General features: G+C 39.1%; 1 protein-coding gene across 3 annotated transcripts in view; it reads right to left on the minus strand.

Annotated features, from left to right (window-relative positions):
- Positions 1-5,873: 5,873 nt before the first annotated feature.
- The window catches only part of STXBP4 (syntaxin binding protein 4), a 174,366-nt gene continuing 157,696 nt past the window's right edge, over positions 5,874-22,543 (minus strand). For all 3 annotated transcript variants that reach the window (XM_060646448.3, XM_060646446.3, XM_060646447.3), the window contains one exon: positions 5,874-15,597. In XM_060646448.3, coding sequence (XP_060502431.1) covers positions 15,471-15,597 — 127 coding nt within the window. In that variant the 3' untranslated portion in view covers positions 5,874-15,470. The remainder of the gene's footprint in view (positions 15,598-22,543) is intronic.

Below are 22,543 nucleotides of genomic sequence, written 5' to 3' on the forward strand. Positions count from 1 at the left end.
AAGAGTCAGATGCTTAACCGACAGCCACCCAGGTGCCCCAGGGGACAGTCTTAAAGTGTGCGAAAAGGGGAGGTGTTATTGAAGGAAATCATACAGTTGGGGAAAATGTGTATGTGAGTCTAACTCCAAGCATTGTTGAGATCACAATTTCCATTGTGACTATAAAACTACAAATACTCAAGAATGTAACTTATGTTTTTGGCAACCTGCTCCCTGGGAGGTTTCAGTTACCTGGATCCCATGGCAGCCTAGGGGAATGATTCTCAACCTTTAAGACCCAGGTGCCTGGATCCTACTCCCAGAGATCCATATTTAATGAGTCTGGGTTTGACAAGGCTTCATAATTTTAAAAATCTCCCTGAGTGATTCTAATGTGCAACCATGGGCTTCTTAACATATCAGAGCTGCACCTCACCCCCGTGGGGAACTTGGAGGTTTGTTCATTTGTACTCACAGTCTAATGACCTCACTTCACAAAGGAAGAGTCAGGTATGCCTCCAAGAGAGCTGACTTCCGATCTCCATAGGATAAGAACTCACATCTACAAAGAATGACCAACAGTGGGACCAGTCACACAGGGAAGTTAGTACTGTGATTGTTACTGTTCTGGATTGGGGGTGGGTGTATTTGTTTGCTAGGACTACTGGAACAACATACCCCAAACTGAGTGTCTTAAACAATAGAAATGTATTGTCTCCCAGTTACACTGGTTAAAGGCAAGAGACAGAGGTGTTGACAGGGCCATGGTCCTTCTGAAGGCACTGGGGAAGGCTCTGTTCCACACCCCTCTCCTAGCTTTAGGTAGTTCTTGGGCTTGTGGTCATATAACTCTGGTCTTCACATGGTGTTCTCCCATGTATGTTTGTCTATCTCCAAATTTCCCCCTTTAATAAGGATATTAGTGATATTGGATTAAGGCCCATTGTAATGACCTCATTTTAACTTGATTACCTTTGTAAAGAGCCTGTCTCCAAATAAGGTTACATTCTGAGGTAACAGGGGTTTGAATTTCAGCATATGAATTTGGGGAGGACACAATTCAACCCCTAACGTGAGAGACAGCCACAATTTCCATGTAGATGATGCAATTCAGATGGGCTATAAAACACCATGGTGGGATGTGGTCACAAGTGACTGGAGTCCAGTCTAGTCTCTGATGGGAAGGCAGCCCCTGGTCAGCAAAGGAAATCCATGTGAGAAGGCCTATTCACAGGTTATTTCTAGTTGATAAATCAATATCTCGGTTGAATGTTATAAGAGATGAGATTTTAAAAAATCTTTAGGCAAAATGAGAATTTCTAAAAGGAATTATGAAGTTCCTGCTCAACATATCCCAGCAAAGCTAAGTAGCTATTGGTTACGAATACTCTAAAAAAAAAAAAAAAAAAAAAAAAAAGGATACTTTCCATTGAAAGATGGTTGGACTGGAGGGACTTGTAAGTTCATATGGACTCTAAGATTTTGAGCTTCCTGCAAAGGCATTGTTCAGAGGCTCACCTAATGTTTTGGGGCTGCATCCTGCAACAGACACTTTCTCCAGAGGAAGAACATGTCAGACCTGGCTCTGGTGCAAAGAGTAAATGTGAAAAACCTAATGATGTATTGGCTCTGCTAGACTCCAGAGCTATTTTCACTCCATAAATGTTTTCAGTGGAGAGAGAACAGGACCAGGATCTTTGACAATGGCAGCAGATAGATGTCAAATTCGGGTGCCCTGCCGAATGACTCACTCAGTGATACCGCTGGGAAATATTTAAATTGACCTCCAGAATTAGTCCTTGCTCTGCTATCCCACCTGATCCTTTCCAGAGAATGAAAAAGGAAATATCACATCTGTGACATCTCTTGCTTTCTAGTAAGACAAAAATCCTGAATAAGCTCCCTTTGCTGTGACCCAGACCACATAAGTGTACCCCTCATAGGTGTAGACACAGACACTGAATGTGCATCCTGGTTTTTTGTTTTTGTTTTTGTTGTTGTTTTCACAATAATCGATGTAATTATGTGTATAGGTCAGGTCTCATTCATACCATAGACTAAGCATTCATTTTTCCAGCCCCTGTAAACATTACAAATTTTCACTAGATTGTATACAGAGTTTTCAATGTAAAATAATCAAATGAGATATACTTTTTTCCATACATACATATAATTACTAACATTTATTTTTTCTTATAAAAGATAAGCTTACTGTAGGGAATTTTGAAATGTAGAAAAATATAATGAATAAAATAACTATCACTAATAACGTCATCTAATATTTTCCTCAGGTTCTTCTATGGTATTTATATATAAAATCCTGTTGGTATCACACTACATACAGAATTCTGTTTTATTTTATTTCATTTAATATTATATTGGGATACTTTCCCTGGGTCATCAGATATTATTAAACATTTTCCATCATGTGAGATACCATATTTTGTTTAGACACTCTCTTAGTTTGAGGCATATATAGGTATTTGTTACCATTTAAATTTTTTTTCATCTTTATTTATTTTTGAGAGAGAAAGAGACAGAGTGTGAGCAGGGAAAGAGCAGAGTGAGAGGGAGACACTGAATCTGAGGCAGGCTCCAGGCTCTGAGCTGTCAGCACAGAGCCTGACGCGGGGCTCGAACTCACGGACCACGAAATCATGACCTGAGCCGAAGTCGGCTGCTTAACCGAATGAGCCACCCAAGCACCCCTACTTATTACTATTTTAAATAATGCTTCAGGAAACCTTTCAATACAAGATTTTTTGTCTAAAATTGTGATCATTTGTAAGGATAAATTCATAGTAGTAGAACTTACAAGGTAAAAATATATGAACATTTTTAAGGTTCTTAACAGATATTCCAAGACTGCTTTCCAGGAGGTTTATGCCCTGATAATACTTGAAAATATTAACGTCATGTATGATCACTAACATAGGGTATTATTATGTCTTAAAAATACTTTGATTTTTGGGGTGCCTGGGTGGGTCAGTGGGTTAAGCATCTGAATCTTGATTTCAGCTCAGGTGATGATCTCATGATTCCTGGGTTTGAGATCCGGGTCAGGCTCTGTACTGACTGCTTGGAGCCTGCTTGGGATTCTCTCTCTCCCTCTCTCTCTGCCCCTCCCCTGCTCACACACACACGCTCTCTCTCTCAAAATAAATCAATAAACTTAAAAAAATCCTTTGCATTTTAAATCATATCTTAAGTAATTACTAATTCTAGGAAAGCCTCATATAACAGGTGGGAAGGTTTGTTTCTAATTTCTTTGAAATTGGCAGGAAAGAAAGCACCGGAAAAGACTGAGGGAGTTTGTATTGTTCACAGCCTCAAAGAGTCACTTCACAGAGTAAATAAAACAGAAATATCTGTCCTGGATCATTCGGACATTTGACTCTCATCAATGTGGGATCAAATAATTTGATCTCCTTTCAGTATTTTCTGTTAGCATGTTTAGCAATAGCTTTTAAAATCACTCTGATTGAATTAAATAATTTTTGAGAAAGCCCGATTTGTTTTCATTTGTTAAAACATTTCATCTTTAACTCAAATTTTAAGGTTGGGATGATCTAGGAACAAGGAAATTTGATCCTTAATACTACATTTAATTGATTCATTTTTCATTAAAGTGTCTTTGACACTAGGGTGTGTAACAGACATTGTTGCTGCTCTCGGATCCCTCTACCACTCTCATGGACTAATATTATTAGCCTGTGGGCTTTCACTCCTGACACCCAGCAACTACATCTCTTTGTTTATCTGACGTGGAGAGGTCAGATAATGCCAGGTTGCAAGAAACCCTTTTTTTCTACACAGAATTAGGAGTACCTGCAAATGTACATCTCCCTCCTAGGCCTCCCATGCTTAACCAATGACGGATGGTGCAGGGGTACAAATACTACTTGTTCCCTGGCCTCTGACTTATACAGCTGAGATAGGACTTAAACTGTCTCCAGAGCTCATCTGTGCGACTGAGCCTAAGTGCCCTCCAGACCCCTAGAGTAGGTTTTGCTTGAATCACATCTTTGTGTGTTTTCCCCTTCTTGCTTTTGTGTTCATCCTATTTCTCTATTTCCCTACTGTTTTTTCTTCCTAATTCACAGAAATCTTCATCTCAGGAAAACTGATACTACAAGATGTCTTGTGGTTGCTGTTGGTCAGGCAACCATAATGATACGGCTGTCTTTGCCTGCCCATGCACAAACTTAGTTGTTTCTCCTATGGCATGAATGAACTGTTACACCTTTACTTTTCAGTGGATAAAGCATTTAAGGACTACTCTGAGGAAGGAATGTGCATCTTGACTGCTGTCAAAAAAGCTATGAAATCCTTTTGAAAAAAAAAAAAAAGCAGGTGCCAGCATAAAAACTACAGAATAGATGTCAAAGATTGGGGAGAATATCCTAGAGACAGGAGTGGACCATTCCTTTAAGAAATGCTTTATTTTGGGGCACCTGGGTGGCTCAGTCAGGTAAGCATCTGACTTTGGCTCAGGTCCCGATCTCACAGTTTGTGAGTTTGAGCCCTGTGTCATGCTCTGTGCTGGTGGTGCAGAGTCTCCTGGCGATCCTCTGTCTCCCTCTGTCTGCCCCTCCCCTGCTCTCACTCTCTCAAAAGTAAATTAATAAACATTAAACAAAAGGAATGCTTGATGAAAGTGGGTGGAACTGGAAGGTATTATGCTAAGTGAAATAAGTCAGGCAGAGAAAGACAGATACCATATGTTTTCACTCATATGTGGATCTTGAGAAACTTAACAGAAGACCATGGGGGAGGGGAAAGGAAAAAAAGAGTTACAGAGAAGGAGGGAGGCAAACCATAAGAGACTCTTAAGGACTGAGAACGACTGAGGGTTGATGGGGGGTGAGGGAGAGGGGAAAATGGGTGATGGGCATTGAGGAGGGCACTTGTTGGGATGAGCACTGGGTGTTGTATGGAAGCCAATTTGACAATAAATTATATTTTAAAAAAAGAAATGCTTCATTTTGATGGCACAGAGGATGTTATTGTAAAAAAACATGGATGACAACTCTTATTCAAAAAAGAGATTCTACCTCATGCTGGTCAGAGTGGCTAAAATAAACAAATTAGGAGACTATAGATGCTGGCGAGGATGTGGAGAAACAGGAACCCTCTTGCACTGTTGGTGGGAATGCAAACTGGTGCAGCTGCTCTGGAAAACAGTGTGGAGGTTCCTCAAAAAATTAAACATAGAACTACCCTATGACCCATCAATAGCACTGCTAGGAATTTACCCAAGGGATACAGGAGTGCTGATGCATACGGACACATGTACCCCAATGTTTATAGCAGCACTTTCAGCAATAGCCAAATTATGGAAAGAGCCTAAATGTCCATCAACTGATGAATGGATAAAGATGTGGTTTATATATACAATGGAATACTACTTGGCAACGAGAAAGAATGAAATCTTGCCATTTGCAGCAATGTGGATTGAACTGGAGGGTATTATACTGAGTGAAATAAGTCAGGCAGAGAAAGACAGATACCATATGTTTTCACTCACATGTGGATCTTGAGAAACTTAACAGAAGACCATGGGGGAGAAGGGGGAAAAAAAGCTACAGAGAGGGAGGGAGGCAAACCGTAAGAGACTCTTAAATACAGAGAACAAACTGAGGGTTGATGGGGGAGTGGGGGAGGCAGGAAAATGGGTGACGGGCATTGAGGAGGGCACTTGCTGGGATGAGCACTGGGTGTTGTATGGAAGCCAATTTGACAATGAATTATATTAAAAAAACAAACAAACAGAAAAAAAAAACACCAAAAAAAACCAAAAAAGCGATTCCAAAGAGTTCCATTTTGAATACAAAAAGTTTTAGGAATATCACAATTTATTTGTGTTTCATTTTCCTTTCTATATATACATAATAAAAGTCTATGTCCAAACAGGTCTTAGATTTACTTAAAGGGGCCATAAGACAAAAATTAAAAGTACTATGACAAGTTTTAAATGGCTCTCTTTTTTTTCCCATTTTTCATGATACATAAAATAATGGCAAGTCTTATAATGGATGGAGTCTTAAATTTGGTGAAATGCTAGTCAAGAATATGCTACTCAAAACAGACAGAAGGAACATAATCAATGAACAACCTTGGCAACATTGAGAAAATGGAGATAACGTCAGACTTCTCATCTTCTATAATTCATAGTAAGAAATCCATTGGTGAGCAAGGACCCCCAGTGTGGTCATATTCTTGAAATTTAGTAGACTTTAGTCTATTTAATATTTCATATTCCTCCAAAGTGTGTACCTGTGTGTATATGTGGTACATGTATGCACACAAGGTGTGTATACACACACACACACACACACACACACACACACACACACGCACACACCCTATTTCTTTCAGATTTTCCTTACATGGGGCACTTTTGCCATTGAGAGAAGTAATCCATGCATTTAATTTGGTGCCAGCTTTTTATTTTATTTATTTTTCGTGGGGATCACAAGGCTCTATATAACTCATGTGATCCCCACACAAAAATAAAACAGCTGGCATTAGATTAAATGCATTGTTTACTTGCCTGAATGGTAAAACTGCTTAGTATATAAATCTGCCTACAAACATCATTTCATGTCCCATTTCAGAGAAATACCTGACCTGGACTGTCTATATGCCAAGGTAAGTCTATTATCCACCCAATTTGTTTTGTCCTCTTGTTTTCCCTTCCTGTATTTTGCTGATGAAAGATGAATTTCTCCACTGTGAAACAGCAACAGTCATGCAGTTCTGGTGGGCTTAGTTATAGATGGGATAATTTCTGCACTTTCAGAGTACTGTGGCAACACATAGCTCCCTTGTGCCAAATCAATTCTTCAGCAACATAATTAATTAACCTCTAAGAACAGAAGTTTGAATGTTGTTGCCTTGAAATGCACTAACCTTGTATTTTGCTTTTAGGCTTTTTCTACTCTTCCATGCCAAAATCATTGTTGTGTTTTTTCAAAACCTTGGGAAAATCAACAATGTTTGAGTATGTGCTTTTATAATCCTTCCACTGTGATCATACTGTGAGTTTTACGGCCAGATTTGGGTAGAATACACTTCCTTCTTCAGCAAAACCCATTATATTGTCCCAACATTAGTTGAACTGGCTAGTGTAGACAGGCTTAAACTCCCACCTCACTTTCTTTTTCATTCACTTTGTCTTTCTCTGCTAGAAGCAGGAAACAGCTAAAAGAGTTTTTGAAAACAATAAATTACCTTAAAAATGTATTCTGTAGAGGTACCTGGGTGGTTCAGTTGGTTAAGCATCTGACTTCAGCTTAGGTCATGATCCCACAGTCTGTGAGTTTGAGCCCTGTGTCAGGGTCTGTGCTGATAGCTCAGAGCCTGAAGTGTGCTTCAGATTATGTCTCCCTCTCTCTCTGCGCCCCCCCCCCCAAATATAACATTAAAAAATGTATTCTGTAATTATTTATTGATTACCGTACTGTGTCTTGTGCGAGAGACAAAAAAATAACATATAGACTTTGACTTACAGGGATCAGTCTAGGAGAGACATATGCCTCCCTTTAGTGCCCCAATTAATTGCAAATGTAGTGTAATAAAGGCTTTATTAAAAGGTTTGCAGTAAGAGGGGGAGGGGGTGGGAATTTAGACCATGACTCCTTTTAGCTAACCTTTTCACCCTCCAGGATTCTAGATAAAAACACCCAAAAGCATCAAATAGACAAATAAGAAATGACAGACTATTTGAGCCATTTTCTGTCTCTCCATTTCCCTCCCAATGATAATTGATTGACTCACCTAGCTGCTGGTGTTGAGTGGGACAGCTGCAGTGAGAGATAGCTGGCTTTAACCAGAGTTCTGGTTTTCGTTATGACATGGAGAGAAGAAGCAAAAGAGAGTGGGTAGGACCGAATGTCAAGCCTTTAAGACTCAGTAACCCAGCACACCAGGTAAAAATAAACAGTAAATAAATGTAGTAACCCAGTGCGTGTGTGGACAGACAGGTCAGCAACTCCTCTTGGGGTAGAAGTTCTTGGTGCACCATTCCCATGTGGGAAGAGGGCTGGACGCATGTGGAAAAATGCAGAAGTGGCATCTGTAGAGTGCCAGTGCTGGGCATGGGGACGGCAGCAGGTGCCCAGATCTTCAAGGAAGAGATAAACAGAAAATGTGTGTTGAAGGGCAGGAAGCAATCTGAAGAGGAACTGAGGCTATAGAGATAGAAAGGATCTGATAATGTTAGGTGCTAGGGAATTACTGAAGAGTGGCAAGGGGGTAATAGAATCAAATATGTGCTTCAGAAAGAGAATTCTGACAGAAATGTGGTGGGAAGATTGATGGGGACAGGTGCGGTAGACAGCCAGGAAGGTATATTGCCTATATTGCAGTTATCCAGGTAATAAATGGGAAAGACCTAAAAAAACAAATAGGCAGTGTTTTCTTGGAACACAGGAAAGGGAATATATTTAAGAAGCATTCTAGAAACAGTACCTGTTTTATTCTTTATCCCAAACTCACTGAGCATGCAAGTCACTACCTGAGCGGGCAGAGGCAGAGATAGGCCAAGAGTGTTACTCTAAAGGAGTTTCTTTCATGAGGAAGGAAATATCAGGAGTAGGGAATTAATGACCTTGGGCAACACTAGTCTCCACCAGCTTGCAGTTCCCTCTGTTCTTTGGAGTTACTGTTAGACTCCAGGAGGTTTATCTAGTGCCAAGGCACTCTACGTTTAGATGGCTTGATGTCACAGTTCAAACTGGGTTTTGTTGAGAGGCCATGAATGCAAAAAGTCCTCACTCAGGTCCTGTGGGGCTTCCTGCTACTCCTGTGAACCTTTTTGGTTCATGGAAACCAATCTGATCTTCCACCTGGACCACACTGGGCTGGAGGAAGCTCACTAAAGTTGCCTAAGGTTCCATCTGCCTAAACACACCATGCACTCATTTCCATCCTAGGTACAGTGAGGAATGGGTCTCCTGTGCTCTCAAAACTAACAAATATAATTGGGGTTTTGCTGCTCCTGGAAAGTGGCCCAGAAGTGGCCCCACTTTCTCTGAGTCCCACCAACAGTTTTGTTCTTTCTTCCCTCCTACAGCCATGGGAATTATTTCCTAGGTAGGGAGTAGCGTTGCTCTTCCTCCTCATGTACACCCACAAACTTTTTATCTAAATCCAGTGCCCTAAGGAACCAGACTTCTGAAACTCAAAAGAGCCTGTGCTGACCTCATACCCCTTTCCTGAGGCAAGAAAATTAAATGGTCTAGAAGTTCAAATATGTGATAAAGAAGAGAGAGAAAGAAAATAAATGGAAAGAGCTTTGGTTAATTTCAGTTGAATTTCCTTTGCATAAAATATAATCACATGGGGGCTAGGACCACATCTGTTTTGTGCCACATCCTTAGTACTTAGCAAAGTGTCTGACATCTAGTAGCACTCATTGTGCTACTAGAAATAAATACAAATGCATGAGAGTTAAACCCAGGACTAAGCCTTGGTTATGGATAGCTCATTACACATTCAATTTGGCAAGTATGTATCAAACACCTACTACGTGGCAGGGACTGTGCAAGATCCTCCTGGATGGTGCTAGAGCCTTCCTACAGTGTGAACAAGATAGGTGAATCCCTGCCTTCATGGAGCTTACTCCCATTGTTAATAAGGAAGACAATAAACAACAGATCCTTACAAATTGATAAGTAATGGAGAAGAAATAAATAGGGTGAAGTAACAGAGGATAATTTAGTGATGGGGGAATGGGGATGGGGGGCGGTGAGAGCTGTTAATCTGACTGCATTTTCCCTCCAACCATCCTGACCCCTGAGAGTAAAAATCAAACTTAAGAAAAAAAAAATTAACAAAAGTAGTAGTAATGTCAGTTCAATGTAAAGTCATATGAAGAAAGCAAATACAGAATTTCATGCAATATCTACATCATTGTCACACAGGCACACTAATACTACATGTGCATAGCTGTGGTTAAAACATCTTGGGCATTTTATTTCTCAAGTGAAGTTCCATGGGCATATTCTGTTTAAAGTTCATTTAATCCTCAAAAATTACATGCAATAGAGCATATAAATTGTTTTAATGTTAGTTCTTTCTCTTCTGTAGATTGTAAAATTCAAGTTTGTTAGCACTTGAAAAAGGTGTGGCTCACTTTAGCAGAGAAAATAAAAATGTCCCTTTACCCCCAGAAAAGGGATAATATTTTCTAATTTTGCAAACACTTGATGAAGGTATCACTTGACTCTGTATTTTTACAGCTGCTCAGCATTTATTATTGGAGAGCCCCTTCTCACAGTATGTTTCTCTTTCATTTCTAGTCAAGGGGTGTTAATATTATTTTGTAGTTATTCAAATTTGAGAGAGTGATAAAGGGCCTCTCTTCAGGGGTTCTTACTAAACAAACCCCTGACTTCTTACTCCTTTAAGGAAAAATAAAAGGTTTTTGAGGAAAAAGGAAAGAAAGGAAAAAGGTGTTAGATTATGAGTTTCTTGGTTAGGGAATCAGAACTATTCTTGAAGGTAACTTCAAGACCTTGCATTTGTCTGGCATTTGGCAGGTACTAGGAAAATGGTCGCTGATTGAATTGGTTTGACAAGAGTCAGGGGATCACCCTCTTCCTTATACAGATGGAGAAACCTCAAAGAACTTGTAGGTGTGTTTACATTGGGTTTCACACTTTGCTAAGGGCTCTCACCCAAGTTAGCACATTAAAAAAATTTTGTTAATGTTTATTTATTTTTGAGAGAGAGAAAGAGAGCACGAGCAGGAGAGGGTCAGAGAGAGAGGGAGACACAGAATCTGAAGCAAGCTCCAGGCTCTGAGCTGTCAGCACAGACCTAATGTGGGGCTCAAACCCATGAACCGCGAGATCATGCCCTGAGCTGAAGTCCGGCGCTTAACCAACTGAGACACCCACGCAACCCCCAAGTTAGCTCATTTAAAAGTGGGTCTGCACCATCATTATAGACAAGTAGGAAATGTCAGTAAAAAGATGAGAGTAATGATGTGTTTGACAGTGAATTAGTCACTGCCAGACTCCTCTATATACAGCGAGGCATTCTCTGCTGCTAAGGGACAACTAAAATCTAATGATGAAAAAAATTCAGGTCCTTAGATAACAGTAAAAAGCGGATTACTCTTCTAAGGACAAAAACAACCAAAAAAGTTACTGGCAATGTTTGCACTAAAATAAGTTCCATCATATATAGAAAATAAACTCTCATATACTATTGGTGGTGGTGTAAATTGGTTCTATTTTAATGCAGGAGAATTTATGAATATTTACCAAAATTAAAATGAACAAATCTTTGATACAGCAATTTACTTTTATGAATGTATTCCCATTATAGACCTACTGGCATAAGAGTGCATGCATATATGAAGAAAAGGATTTACTGACTGTAAGGATATTCACTGTGACATTGTTTGTAACAGAAGACAACTCAGAACAGCTTAAGTGTTCATCAAATAGACTGATGGCTGCAGAAATTATGAGTTATCTGGGTAGTGATATTTTATGCAGACATTTGAAATGGAACAATCTATGCATCGACATGAAAAAAAAAATGACCACAATAAATTACGTCAAAAGCAAGCTGCTTAACAGTATGATTAACTTTGAGTAAAAATACTCATCAAAGTATTCGTGATGGCTACTTCTGGAAAGCGAGATGAGTTTTGTTGTTTTTGTTGTTTACTTTATACAATTCCCTACTACTTGATTTTTCAATGGAACTAGATTACTTTTAAAATTCAAAAGTTAAAAACAAGCTGTTCAACTCTAGCCACCTGAGAAGCTTTTTAATTTTTAACCAAGAGTAAGAGGACCCAGGAAATGGTTATTTTGCCCTACTCTGCCTTGGTGCCTCGCACTATGTTTGGCACACCGTTGATGCTAAGTACTCTCAGAATAAAGGAGTAAGGATGACCGACCCTGGTCACTCTTTCATGAAGTAAGGTGGAAGGACGTAAGAACATCAAGGTTTTCTAACCCTAGAATCTGAGCCAGTGGGTCAACAGAGAAGTTTATCACATTAATAGGGTTGATTTATATTCACGAAAAACTGGTTGTATAAACATCAACTCTCTAAAAAACAGTCTGATCGTTCTATTTGCATTGGATAAGGATTCTTAATGAGTCTCCACCATGGTTCTTTGTCTCTTGGGCATTTATCTGTTGGCTTGGAGGTCATAAAGAGGAAGGAATCTCAGACGGAGCTCAACAGTCCAGCCGATTCAGACCCTGAACGTCCTCAGTACCATTCCCATAATAAGGAGCTCAGATTGAACACTTCCTGGGTCAGTGCTTTCACTTCCCACAGGGTAATTCTTTCCTGATGAGCCCCAACTATCAGAAAGTTCCTTGTTGCACTGAACTGGAATCTGCTCCTTTGAAAAACTGACTCACAGACCCTACCTCTACCCCCAGTGTCACATACAATGGATCTAAACAGCTCTGCAGAGTGGTTTAAGAGAGTGGCTGTGCCAGATCTGTCTTGGACCCTGGCTTCCACATGTAGGTGTTGTGTGACCCCCTAGGCAAAGACTGGCAACTCTCTCTAACCCTCAATCTCTTCTTTACAAAATGGGGATTATAGTTTCTTCCTCACGGGGTTGTTTTAGGAAGATAATGAAATAATCTATGCAAACTACCCATCACAATGTGTAGTACAAAATGCTCAACAAAAAATATCCTTACAATTTCCAAAGACCTTTACCATGAGGTATTCCATGAGGAAGCAAGGAAGAAAGTGGCACAAACCAGCAAAGTTAACATATAAGGTGTCTGTCGGTAAAATGAATGCCTGAGGAGCTTGATCTCAAGTGACTCTAGCATCTCCTCTGTGTTTTCTTCACTTAGAAACAAATTAGAAAAAACACTCCCAGCAGGGGGAGGGAAATTTCATACCATTAATTTAACAACAAAAAGTCTGTACTTTGACAATTATAGACACTAACTTATAAAAGTAACTTCAGGTGTTTGAGAATCTCACTCACCTCTGGGGGACACAAGGAAAGAGCTCCCTCGAGGGCTTCTCTCAAAACTTGTCTCCCTGAAGCTTGCTCATATTCACACAGCTGTCAGGAGAAGCATGAGCCTTCTTCAGCCATTCTGAAACTTTTCTTGGGGCTAACGACTACCTATCCACCTGGATTTGACTTTATGTTATTATTCAAGATGTAAATTATAAATCCTATATATATTCACAACGTAGACCTATATTTACAACATACATCTATCTATATTACGCGCCATATGAAATTTAGTAGAGTAGGAGGCTTTAGGATCTAGGTCCTGTCTTGACCTGGCCACTGACTCACTATGTGACCTCTTAGGATCTCAATTTACTTATCTATACAATGGCTATAATTGAGGAATCTTATGCTATCTTCTAAGGATCTGTAGGTTTGCACAGCCATGCTGGGGGCTGCTTTAATTGGGCTTCAGGCTTCTCTCATTTCAAGCAGAGTAACAATATTAAAAAAACAAACAAACAAACAAAAAACCTGTTACATATCTTGGGATTCTGCTTGAAAGCCCATTTGAAAAATGGGTCTTTTTCACCAAAAGATGTTTGGAAAAAAAAAAAAATCTTCAAATCACATGATCCCCAAGGCTGGGTTCCTTTTTCCTGTTTGTATTTCAGAGGTGGAGAGGGAATGAGGAGGAAGGGGTTGGGAGGAAGAGGCCACTGTGACAAACAGTAATTTCTCAGTCTTACCACGCATGGTTAAGAACAGGGTATTCTGATCACTTAATGATTCTTACTCACTTTCTTCCTAAGTATATTACCTAACGGTATCAGGACATTGGATATGAACAAATCCCTTTTTATCATTCAGTTGGTACCTAACACCCGGGACATTTAAAATGACTTTGTCCTCACTCTGCCCCAATTCCTAGCCCCAGGTTTAAATCACTAAAAAGAAAATCTTTAGCACTCCAAGTCAATGGCTCAGTCCTTCCAGGAGCTGTCTTGTGGCATCGTTACAACAAAATAACAGAAGATAGAAAGTGTAATCAGTTTGGGAGGTGACATCAGCAGTCATGAGGTCAGTCTTGAACTCACAGCGGGAGAGTTCGTGGATGTGTCCAGATAGCAGAGGAGATTCCGGGTGCCCCACTTCTCATTAACTCCCTGCAAATGTTCCCTCTGGCAGGGCAGACCCCTGATGTAAACCAGTCCCTTTACTTTAGAAAAATGTGAGCTGCTGAAAGAAGCCTGTTGAAAGGGCATCACAGAACTGCACCCTGACTTGGTGAATATTTGGGGGTATGGGAGGTGGAAGGGTTTATAGGAGAATAGTGGGGTTGAGTTTATAGGAGAATAGTGGGGTTGAGTTTATAGGAGAATAGTATGTGGGGGCAACATCCGACTGAAGAGGTACCTCTTGAATCTCTGTGGCCACTGGAGTGCACAGCTGTGGAGCTCAGCTGTATCAACAGAGCCACTGTGGCCTGCGTGTTGGGCTGTGACCTCCCTCTGCAGGGACAGCGGAGTGCAGGAGAAAAGGGGCTCGACGTGGAATCAGAAGACTCAGGTGTGAAATCTCAGCTCTAGGACAAGGTGCTTCATTTCTCTGAACCACTATTTCCCTAACTGAAAAACAAGAATAAAAATACCCACTGGATCTGCCTTACGGGCATGTTGAACAAAACAGGCATTTCGTAAGTTAGAGTCCCACAAATACGTAAACTGCATTCAGTAGCCAATGAGATAGTTGTCCAAATGTGATCCTTAAGAAACCCCCAAAAGCTTGCTCAGAGCACTTTCCCAAGATACTAACATAAAAGGTTAGTCACATCAAATAAATGAAGTGCTTCACTGTGTTCACATAATTTTCCGGTAAGTCTTAATTAAAAAAACCCGTTGTATCGGATACTCTATAAAGAACTATATATAAAATTACAAATCAAGTTGTATATGAAAAATTATACATATGATAAAATCTATATATGATTTCAAAAAATACAACTAGATTATTCTTAAAGGACTACTGTAGTGGCAATTGATCTTGTAAGTGTACACACTTATATCAAAAAGTTTTACCATACCATATGCTCTCACTCATATGTAGAATTTAAGAAACAAACCAAACAAACAAAGAAAAAAAGAGACAAACACAAAAGCAGACTCTTAAATACAGAGAACAAGATGGTAGTTGCTGGGGGGAGGCGGGTAGGAGAATGGATGGAGTAAAAGGGGTTAAAGAGTACAGTTATCATGATGAGCACAGAGTAACACACAGAACTGCTGAATCACTATACTGTACACCTGAAACGGATAGAACATTGTATGTGAACTGCACTTTAATTAAATAAAAAAAATGCTCACCACAGTCCAAAAAAAAAAAAAAAGAAAGTCTTACAAAAGTAGACTAAACCCAGAGTCTCCATTTTAGAACTTCAATAAGTAGTGTGTGCTTTACTCCTATTTTAGACCATTGCATGTTGGAGTCATCCATGTAGACTGAGAAGTTAGAGACCTTGGAGCTCTGCTTCCTACAGAAGACCATCAACTCTTCGATCAGGAAGTTCTCTCGAACAGTCCTCTTCATTTTCCTCTGAGCAAGACAGGTTCAGTGCACTCATCACGGGATGGATCCAGGATGTCGTCTGTGTTACGTGGCTTGAGAAGAACAAGGAATGCAATTACAATCTGAAAGATTGTCCTTCTACCCATCCATGCAAGTACTGATCCCAGTGACACCACATCCACCCTACTGTAGCCCCTGGTCATGGGAAGCAGTTGCAACTCGATCCAATCATTTTGAAAAGTCTTGGATATGTTTTAAGGTTCAACAAAACCTATTTGTTTCTTTATTCTTTGGTAGAAAGGAACGTAGGAGAATGCATCATCTTTGACAACTTGTTCTCCCTTACCCGACATTCAGTCAGCAAATCCTGGGATTCTCTTGCTGAAACATCTGTGGAATCTTTTACTCCCCCCCTCTTCTTGGGCTATACTCTGGGTCACCGAAACAGCTTGTCTCTCTGCCTCTGTTTCTACTTCTTTTCTAATTCAATCTCCTCTAGCCAAGAGATCTTTCTAAATGACAAATCTTACGCTGTTGCTTACCTGCTAAAAATTCAGTGCCAACCAATGCCTTCTGGATCAAATACCTACTCCATGGTATGAAATACCTTGATTTTTTTTTTTTTTTTTTACCTGCCTCAATGATACTTTTTTTTTTCTGCTAGTCTTCTTCCCTCCCATCTTGTTTATCTAGTTAACTTATACTAATTCTAAAGAACCAAATTTCCCTAGGGGTGCCTGGGTGGTTCAGTTGGTTGGACATCTGACTTCAGCTCAGGTCATGATCTCACAGTTCATGGATTTAAGCCCCACACTGGGCTCTGTGCTGACAGCTCGGAGCCTGGAGCCCACTTTGAATTCTGTGTCTCCCTCTCTCTCTGTCCCTCCCCTGCTTTCACTGTGTCTCTGTCTCTCCCTCTCAAAAATAAATGAATAGACTCAAAAAAAACAACAAAAAAACCCAAATCTCCCTCAAAATTCCTCCAATCTGAGTTCCTGATCTTATCTCTTATTACACTGTATTTTAAGTGTCTGTTTATTTTCAGGCCTTCTTACTGCATATGAAGTTCCATCAGGGCAGGAGCTATGTTTCCTATGCCTGAATTTATATGGTGCCTAACACGTGCTCAGAATGAATGACTAGGCATTTCAGGGAAGAACACAAACAGAGGTGAGGAAGGACGTACAACAGGTATAGGGCATGTTCAGGGAGCGGTGAAACAACATTACAAAGTGTGCCTCTACCTGCTGGATGGTGTTTCTCAGACCTGGTTTCCAACCCTCAGCCTTTGGCTGAATGAATCTCTGGTATCCACCACTATCTGCCCAGCTCCTGAGCGTGGACAGGCAGCTTCTGGAATTAGGATGATCTGTTTCTTCTTCCTGGACACTCTTTCTACCACTGGCTTACCCTACTGCCCTCATCCATTTAGATCAGTCTCCCCTGACTCCTATCCCACCCAAACTCAACCTCGGAAGCAGTACCATGTCTTAGATCAAGTTCATCTGAGGGCTGGCACTTAAAATGATCAAATAAGATGGGGGGGGGGTGTCTAAAAATATATCCTACATGACAAAACAGCATTTCCAAGGTATGTTAAAAGGGTTTTTAATTATTGTTACGTGAAGAAGATAATTCCACGGTCAAATAAGTTTGAGATACACTAGGTTAAACAGAGCTAAAGTTTCTTAACTGAAGGACTTCCCTAAACCTTAAATATATTAACATGTTCTATGCCTCTTCAACAGTATGTGGTATTACTCAAGCTAACGTGCCCCTGTTAGCACATGTGGGACCAGTGTTCCATAGAGCATAATTTGAGAACTATCACATAAATGCACGGACTTTATTGGCTGATGACGGCAATAACTGAAAATGTTGGACTTACTACAAACAGGCAGTTTCATCATCAGTGATGTTTTTGACCCTAAGTCCTAAATTCTCTGCATATATCCCAAAACAAATTGTTCAACTCCTCAATTTGAATATTAAAATCACCTTTCCACGGAAGATTGCTGACAGTTTCATGATGGCGCAAACAAATTTAAGTTGCTTTGAGAATCAAGGTGAAGGTGGCAAGGCCCAAACATCTTCATCATTTCAAAAGCTCAGAGTGTGGTTAAGTGGTACAAAGATTCATTATTCTCTTGACAGTAATCCACATCACTGTTATCTCTTTAAAACGGTTTAATGGAATTTCTTATTATAGTGACTAAACTTACTGAAGCATTAGATTATGCACAGGTTAACTTCATTTCCAGGCCTTTGGGGTTGGGGGAAGCTGCAAGTCTGCCCAAGTTGAAAGTGGCTTTAAAGAAATACTAATGAGTGTAACATATGAGGGCCAGGATACCGCCACACAAGGTAAAATAAGGACACGTCATTCTGTAAAAAGCACCTGTTTAAAACTAAAAGGAAAAACTTGATGAGACAATTTTGCTAATTTTAAAAATCTTGGTATATTTACTTTGATGTGATGATGCACATTTGTAATATGTTAGTCTGAAGAAGAGACTAAATTATTATAAATCCTCCCTCCCCAGTAATGTCCCGTAATTAGGAAGTGTGGGAAGGAGGGAAAACAGGAACAACCACCTGAGGAATGACTTCAGGTGCACACTCTCCTATTAAACTTTCTGAAAAATAATATTCTCATGCTTCAACATTATAACTACCTATAAATGGACATTCCATTAAACTTATCACTTAGATGAAGCAAAGGCAAAATGTCTAAGGAAAAAAATGTAGTTATAGACTCTGAACGATGACTATTAGAAAGTTCCCCTAGAAAGTGATCTTTGCCAGGAAACTTCATCGGGCACTTTTACACGAACAAGTCTACATCTGAACTTTTTCCAAATCCAAAAGTAACATCCTAAAATACTAACTGATTTAAGCTTATGTTCACAATACACTTCTCCATATATGTTTAAAAAAACACACACCCAAACACCAAACATGCAATTACAAAGGGTACTCACTGGAAAAAAACAAAACAGCCAACAAAGGGATAAGGTTTCTATACTTCAAGTACACCTAGGCCTTGTGTACAAACATTCAGACTAATGCTTCTAAAACTCAGGTCATGCAATAAAGTGCCTGGCAAAGAGTTGATATTCAATAAAAGATCATGGCTAGTTTTGTTTTGTTTTTTGATAATTAGAACTTTGTGATTATTGCAAGAAAAACTTGGAACTCTTCCTATAATGCTGGAATGGGGCCATCTGTGTGTATACCATTCAATTTTATGTCCTAGTGAGCATAGTGACTAAAGAGCTTTGACATAATCAGTATGAGGAGATAATCCCAGATTTACTGGCTTGGAGAACATTCTAGTATTAGAGATATTTCCTCTCTGATTTGTGTGCTTGGTAATTCAACTGAGAAGAGACAGACCAAATCAGCCCTGTTGAGTCTGTTTAATTAATAAAGACCCCATGGTTCATACAGTGAGATGCTGCTACTTAGTATGAAAAATTTAAAGGTCTGGAGAATAAATGAGGCTGACTATGGAACGTAAAAATCTTCCATTTGAACACACACTACCTCTGGCAAATGTTCCTGCAGGGAGTGCATCTGACCTGATTTGGGGAGCAATCAACAGCAGTTCAGATATATCGGAAAATCCAAAAAGCATAATACCACTTGCCTCTGAGTGATTGCCAAATCTGTTGGTGGAAAACAGGAATATTTGATCTAGGAAGATGACAGTGTTGTGGGGTTTTATTTTTCTTTTATAATATTAGTAAATTGAAAGACATATTTTAGAACTTATAAAAAAAACCTAAGAGAACATGCTTTATTTTATTGGCAAAGCAATGTAAGTGAATTATTTAAATCCCATTATAATTACCCTCCTTATGTTTCTTACCTCCTAGCATGCAAAATGCTTTCTTTCAAAATAAAAATTTAGGACAGCCTTTAAGAGAAAAATGGTTTAAAGACAAGAAGTGTGCTAGTTTTGAAGAAATTCATTCTTAATAACCGTCTGTGATGATAAAAAGGTTCTTTTGTTAAACTCCATTGTAAATGGCACTATTTATATATCACTATGAATTTAGCAACACTGCATGTATAATTTTATCATGTTTAAGATAAGGCTGCAAAATAATGAGCCAAAGTAATTAACTTGCAATGTCCTTTTTTGGGGGGTGGGGGGATAATCCTATTCATATAATATTCATATGAATGAGAAAATAAAGACAAATAAGTAAATATATGTTCATTCAACCTGTTTCTGGTACCAGTATCTTGGAATCACTGGAAAATTTTACAACTGGCCATAAACTGCAAGTAGTAATAATAATAAAAGACTTATACTTAAAAAATAATCCCAATTGAAAACAAATGGGAAGCTAAGAACAGAAAGTGATCCATGTCAGGACTCTTGGGTAGCTCAGTTGGTTGAGTGCCTGACTCTTGATTTCAGCTCAAGTCATGATTTGATACCAGGTTTATGGGAGTGAGCCTCGTGTGGGGCTCTGTGCTGAGCATGAAGCCTGCTTAAGATTCTCTTTCTCTCTCCCTCCACCCCCTCCCCTGCTCATGCGCTCTAAAGTTGAGACAGAGAGACAGAGAGAGAGAGAGAGAGAGAGAGAGAGAGAGAGAGAGAGAGAGAAAGTGAACTATGTCAATAAAATAATTAAAAAGTCACCAAACCTTGGTGAGGCAGCACATAACCTCGTCAGACACTGGTTATGAGAATGACTAGGAATCAGTGATATGAAGTAATCCATTCTCAAACACGTTTAAGAGAAAATTGTAAGTTGTTTGTTCCTAGTGACATATAAGGAGTTCTCTCTTACATAATTTTGGAAATACAGCCCTAAAATCAAATAGGATATTTCTCATTAATTAACTTTTTAAATATCACAGAACACTTCCAGCACTTTTTAATTGAGTATTTGGAAATCCAGTGGGGGTCTGATCAAATATTAGCAGGATCTCATCCAAATCTTTACAGTCTTCGGGACAGATTTTATTTTTGTTTCCTATTTATGGCAATTTATATAAAAAATACATCAGATATCTTTTGAAAATTTAAAAATCCAATTAATTAAAAAACCTCTGGGGCATGTAGATAGCACAGTCAATTGAGCATCCGACTCTTGATTCCAGCTCAGGTCATGATCCCAGGGTTGTGTGACTGAGCCCCATGTCAGGCTCCACAGTGAGCGTGGAGCCTGTTTAAGATTCTCTCTCTCTCCTCTCCTCTCCTCTCCTATCTCTCTCTCTCTCTCCTTCTGTCCCTCCCCCTGCTCGCACACACACCTACTCTCTCTCTCCCTCTCTGCCCCTAGTTCCCCCCACTCACACCTCTCTAAAATAAAAAAAAAATAAAAACCAAAACAAAACAAAAAACCATTTACATCTCAGATATCACATTATTATTATTCTGATAAGAATCTAAAGCTATAACATATTACTTACGCATAATATTGGAAAAAACTGCTGTTACTAGACTTGGAAAAGATGAACACTGAAAATTCCTGAGAAAAATGTGAAAAGTATAAATAATATTTTTAAAATCATATACACAGGCTTAGATTGTTGTCATTTACTGTATAGAGCCCAAATACTCAAGGTCCAAAGCTGATACATGTTTCCAAAAACTGTTCTACAGTCACAGATTACAGCTTTGGGCAACTCTAAATGATTGATGCTGTTTTTCATTGTGATAGGATTAAAAAGTACAGAAGGCCTCAAAGAACACATCCTACTGACACTGGTACTTATATACTGGACACTTAGATACTAATAAATAATCACAGAAATTTTGAGTCTGTATATCTACACATTCTCATGGACCCTCTGGCAGTGTCCATCAAACTTTATGTTCTTCCTTCCCTATCACAGAGTTGTTACCAGGAGGCAGCTGCCCAGGCAGCGACTACCTGTTTCAGCTACCCTTACATCCTAGTGTGAGCATGTGACTAGTTCCTGCCAATGGAAGATGAGAGAAATGTTTATCTCTTGTGGGCCAGGTTTTTAAGAAACTAGAGTGCCTTCTCTATTCTCTACTCTGACTCCTCATCCACTAACTGAACACAGAGGACTCTGAGGACCTAGGAGATGTGGAGCCATGAGCTAGAAGGAGCTGGCATACCAAAATCACCAGCCAAAGAAAAAAAAAGCCATTCAACAGCCAGGAAGCTCTGCACTGACTGGTATGAGCATTAAGCTATTGAAAGGTGGCGGTTTGTGACTACAGTTGGTGTCATTCTAAATGACACTTAAAATACTCTCAAGAGAGTATCTCAAGATGAGGCCATGACTATTACTTCCCCAGTAAACACATGTTCAACTTCTACAAACTGAAGAGGTTGGCCTTCTAAAATATAGAAGACAGGCAATAAATATATTTTTCATGCTATTTTAAATATATCACTAATAAAGACTGCCAGAATACAGATTAATGAACTGAATTTAATTAGAAACAAGTTTGCAAGACCACTGCCAAAGTTTCCTTCCACTTTAAATTCTCACTTATGAGTCCAGATACATGAAATATAAAAGCTACTTTAATATTTAATGTTTAGGTATTTCACTTTATTTATCCAATAAGTTTAATACACATCTGATTAAGTATGTGTTTCTCCACTATCAAGTTTGAAACCTTAAAAACACTAAAATTATTTGAAACATAAAATCTAAACTAATTTTATACTGATTCTAATAATATTTTTCTATTTACCAAAGTTAAATAGACACTAAAAATATATCAATATGAATGTACATATTTTACTACAGAAGAACTGAACATTCTAAAAATCACAAAACTGGATGGGACTTTGAGAATTTCCCATCTCTAAAGTCTTAAAGTGTTCTATCAGTATTAAAGACTCCATAATGTGTAAGTGTAAAAGCCACTTGAGAGTGAATTCTGTAAAGTAGAAACCCTCAATTATAAGAAAAAATTATGAGATAAATACCAAACACGTCATCAACCTTTACACTTATCTCATCAACTTTACAATACTATTTCTTTTTTTTTTTTTTAATGTTTATTTACTTTTTGAGAGACAGAGAAAGAGACAG

The sequence above is a fragment of the Panthera onca genome, chromosome E1 (assembly GCF_046562875.1).
Source record: "Panthera onca isolate mPanOnc1 chromosome E1, mPanOnc1 haplotype 2, whole genome shotgun sequence".
Taxonomy (NCBI): Eukaryota; Metazoa; Chordata; class Mammalia; order Carnivora; family Felidae; genus Panthera; species Panthera onca.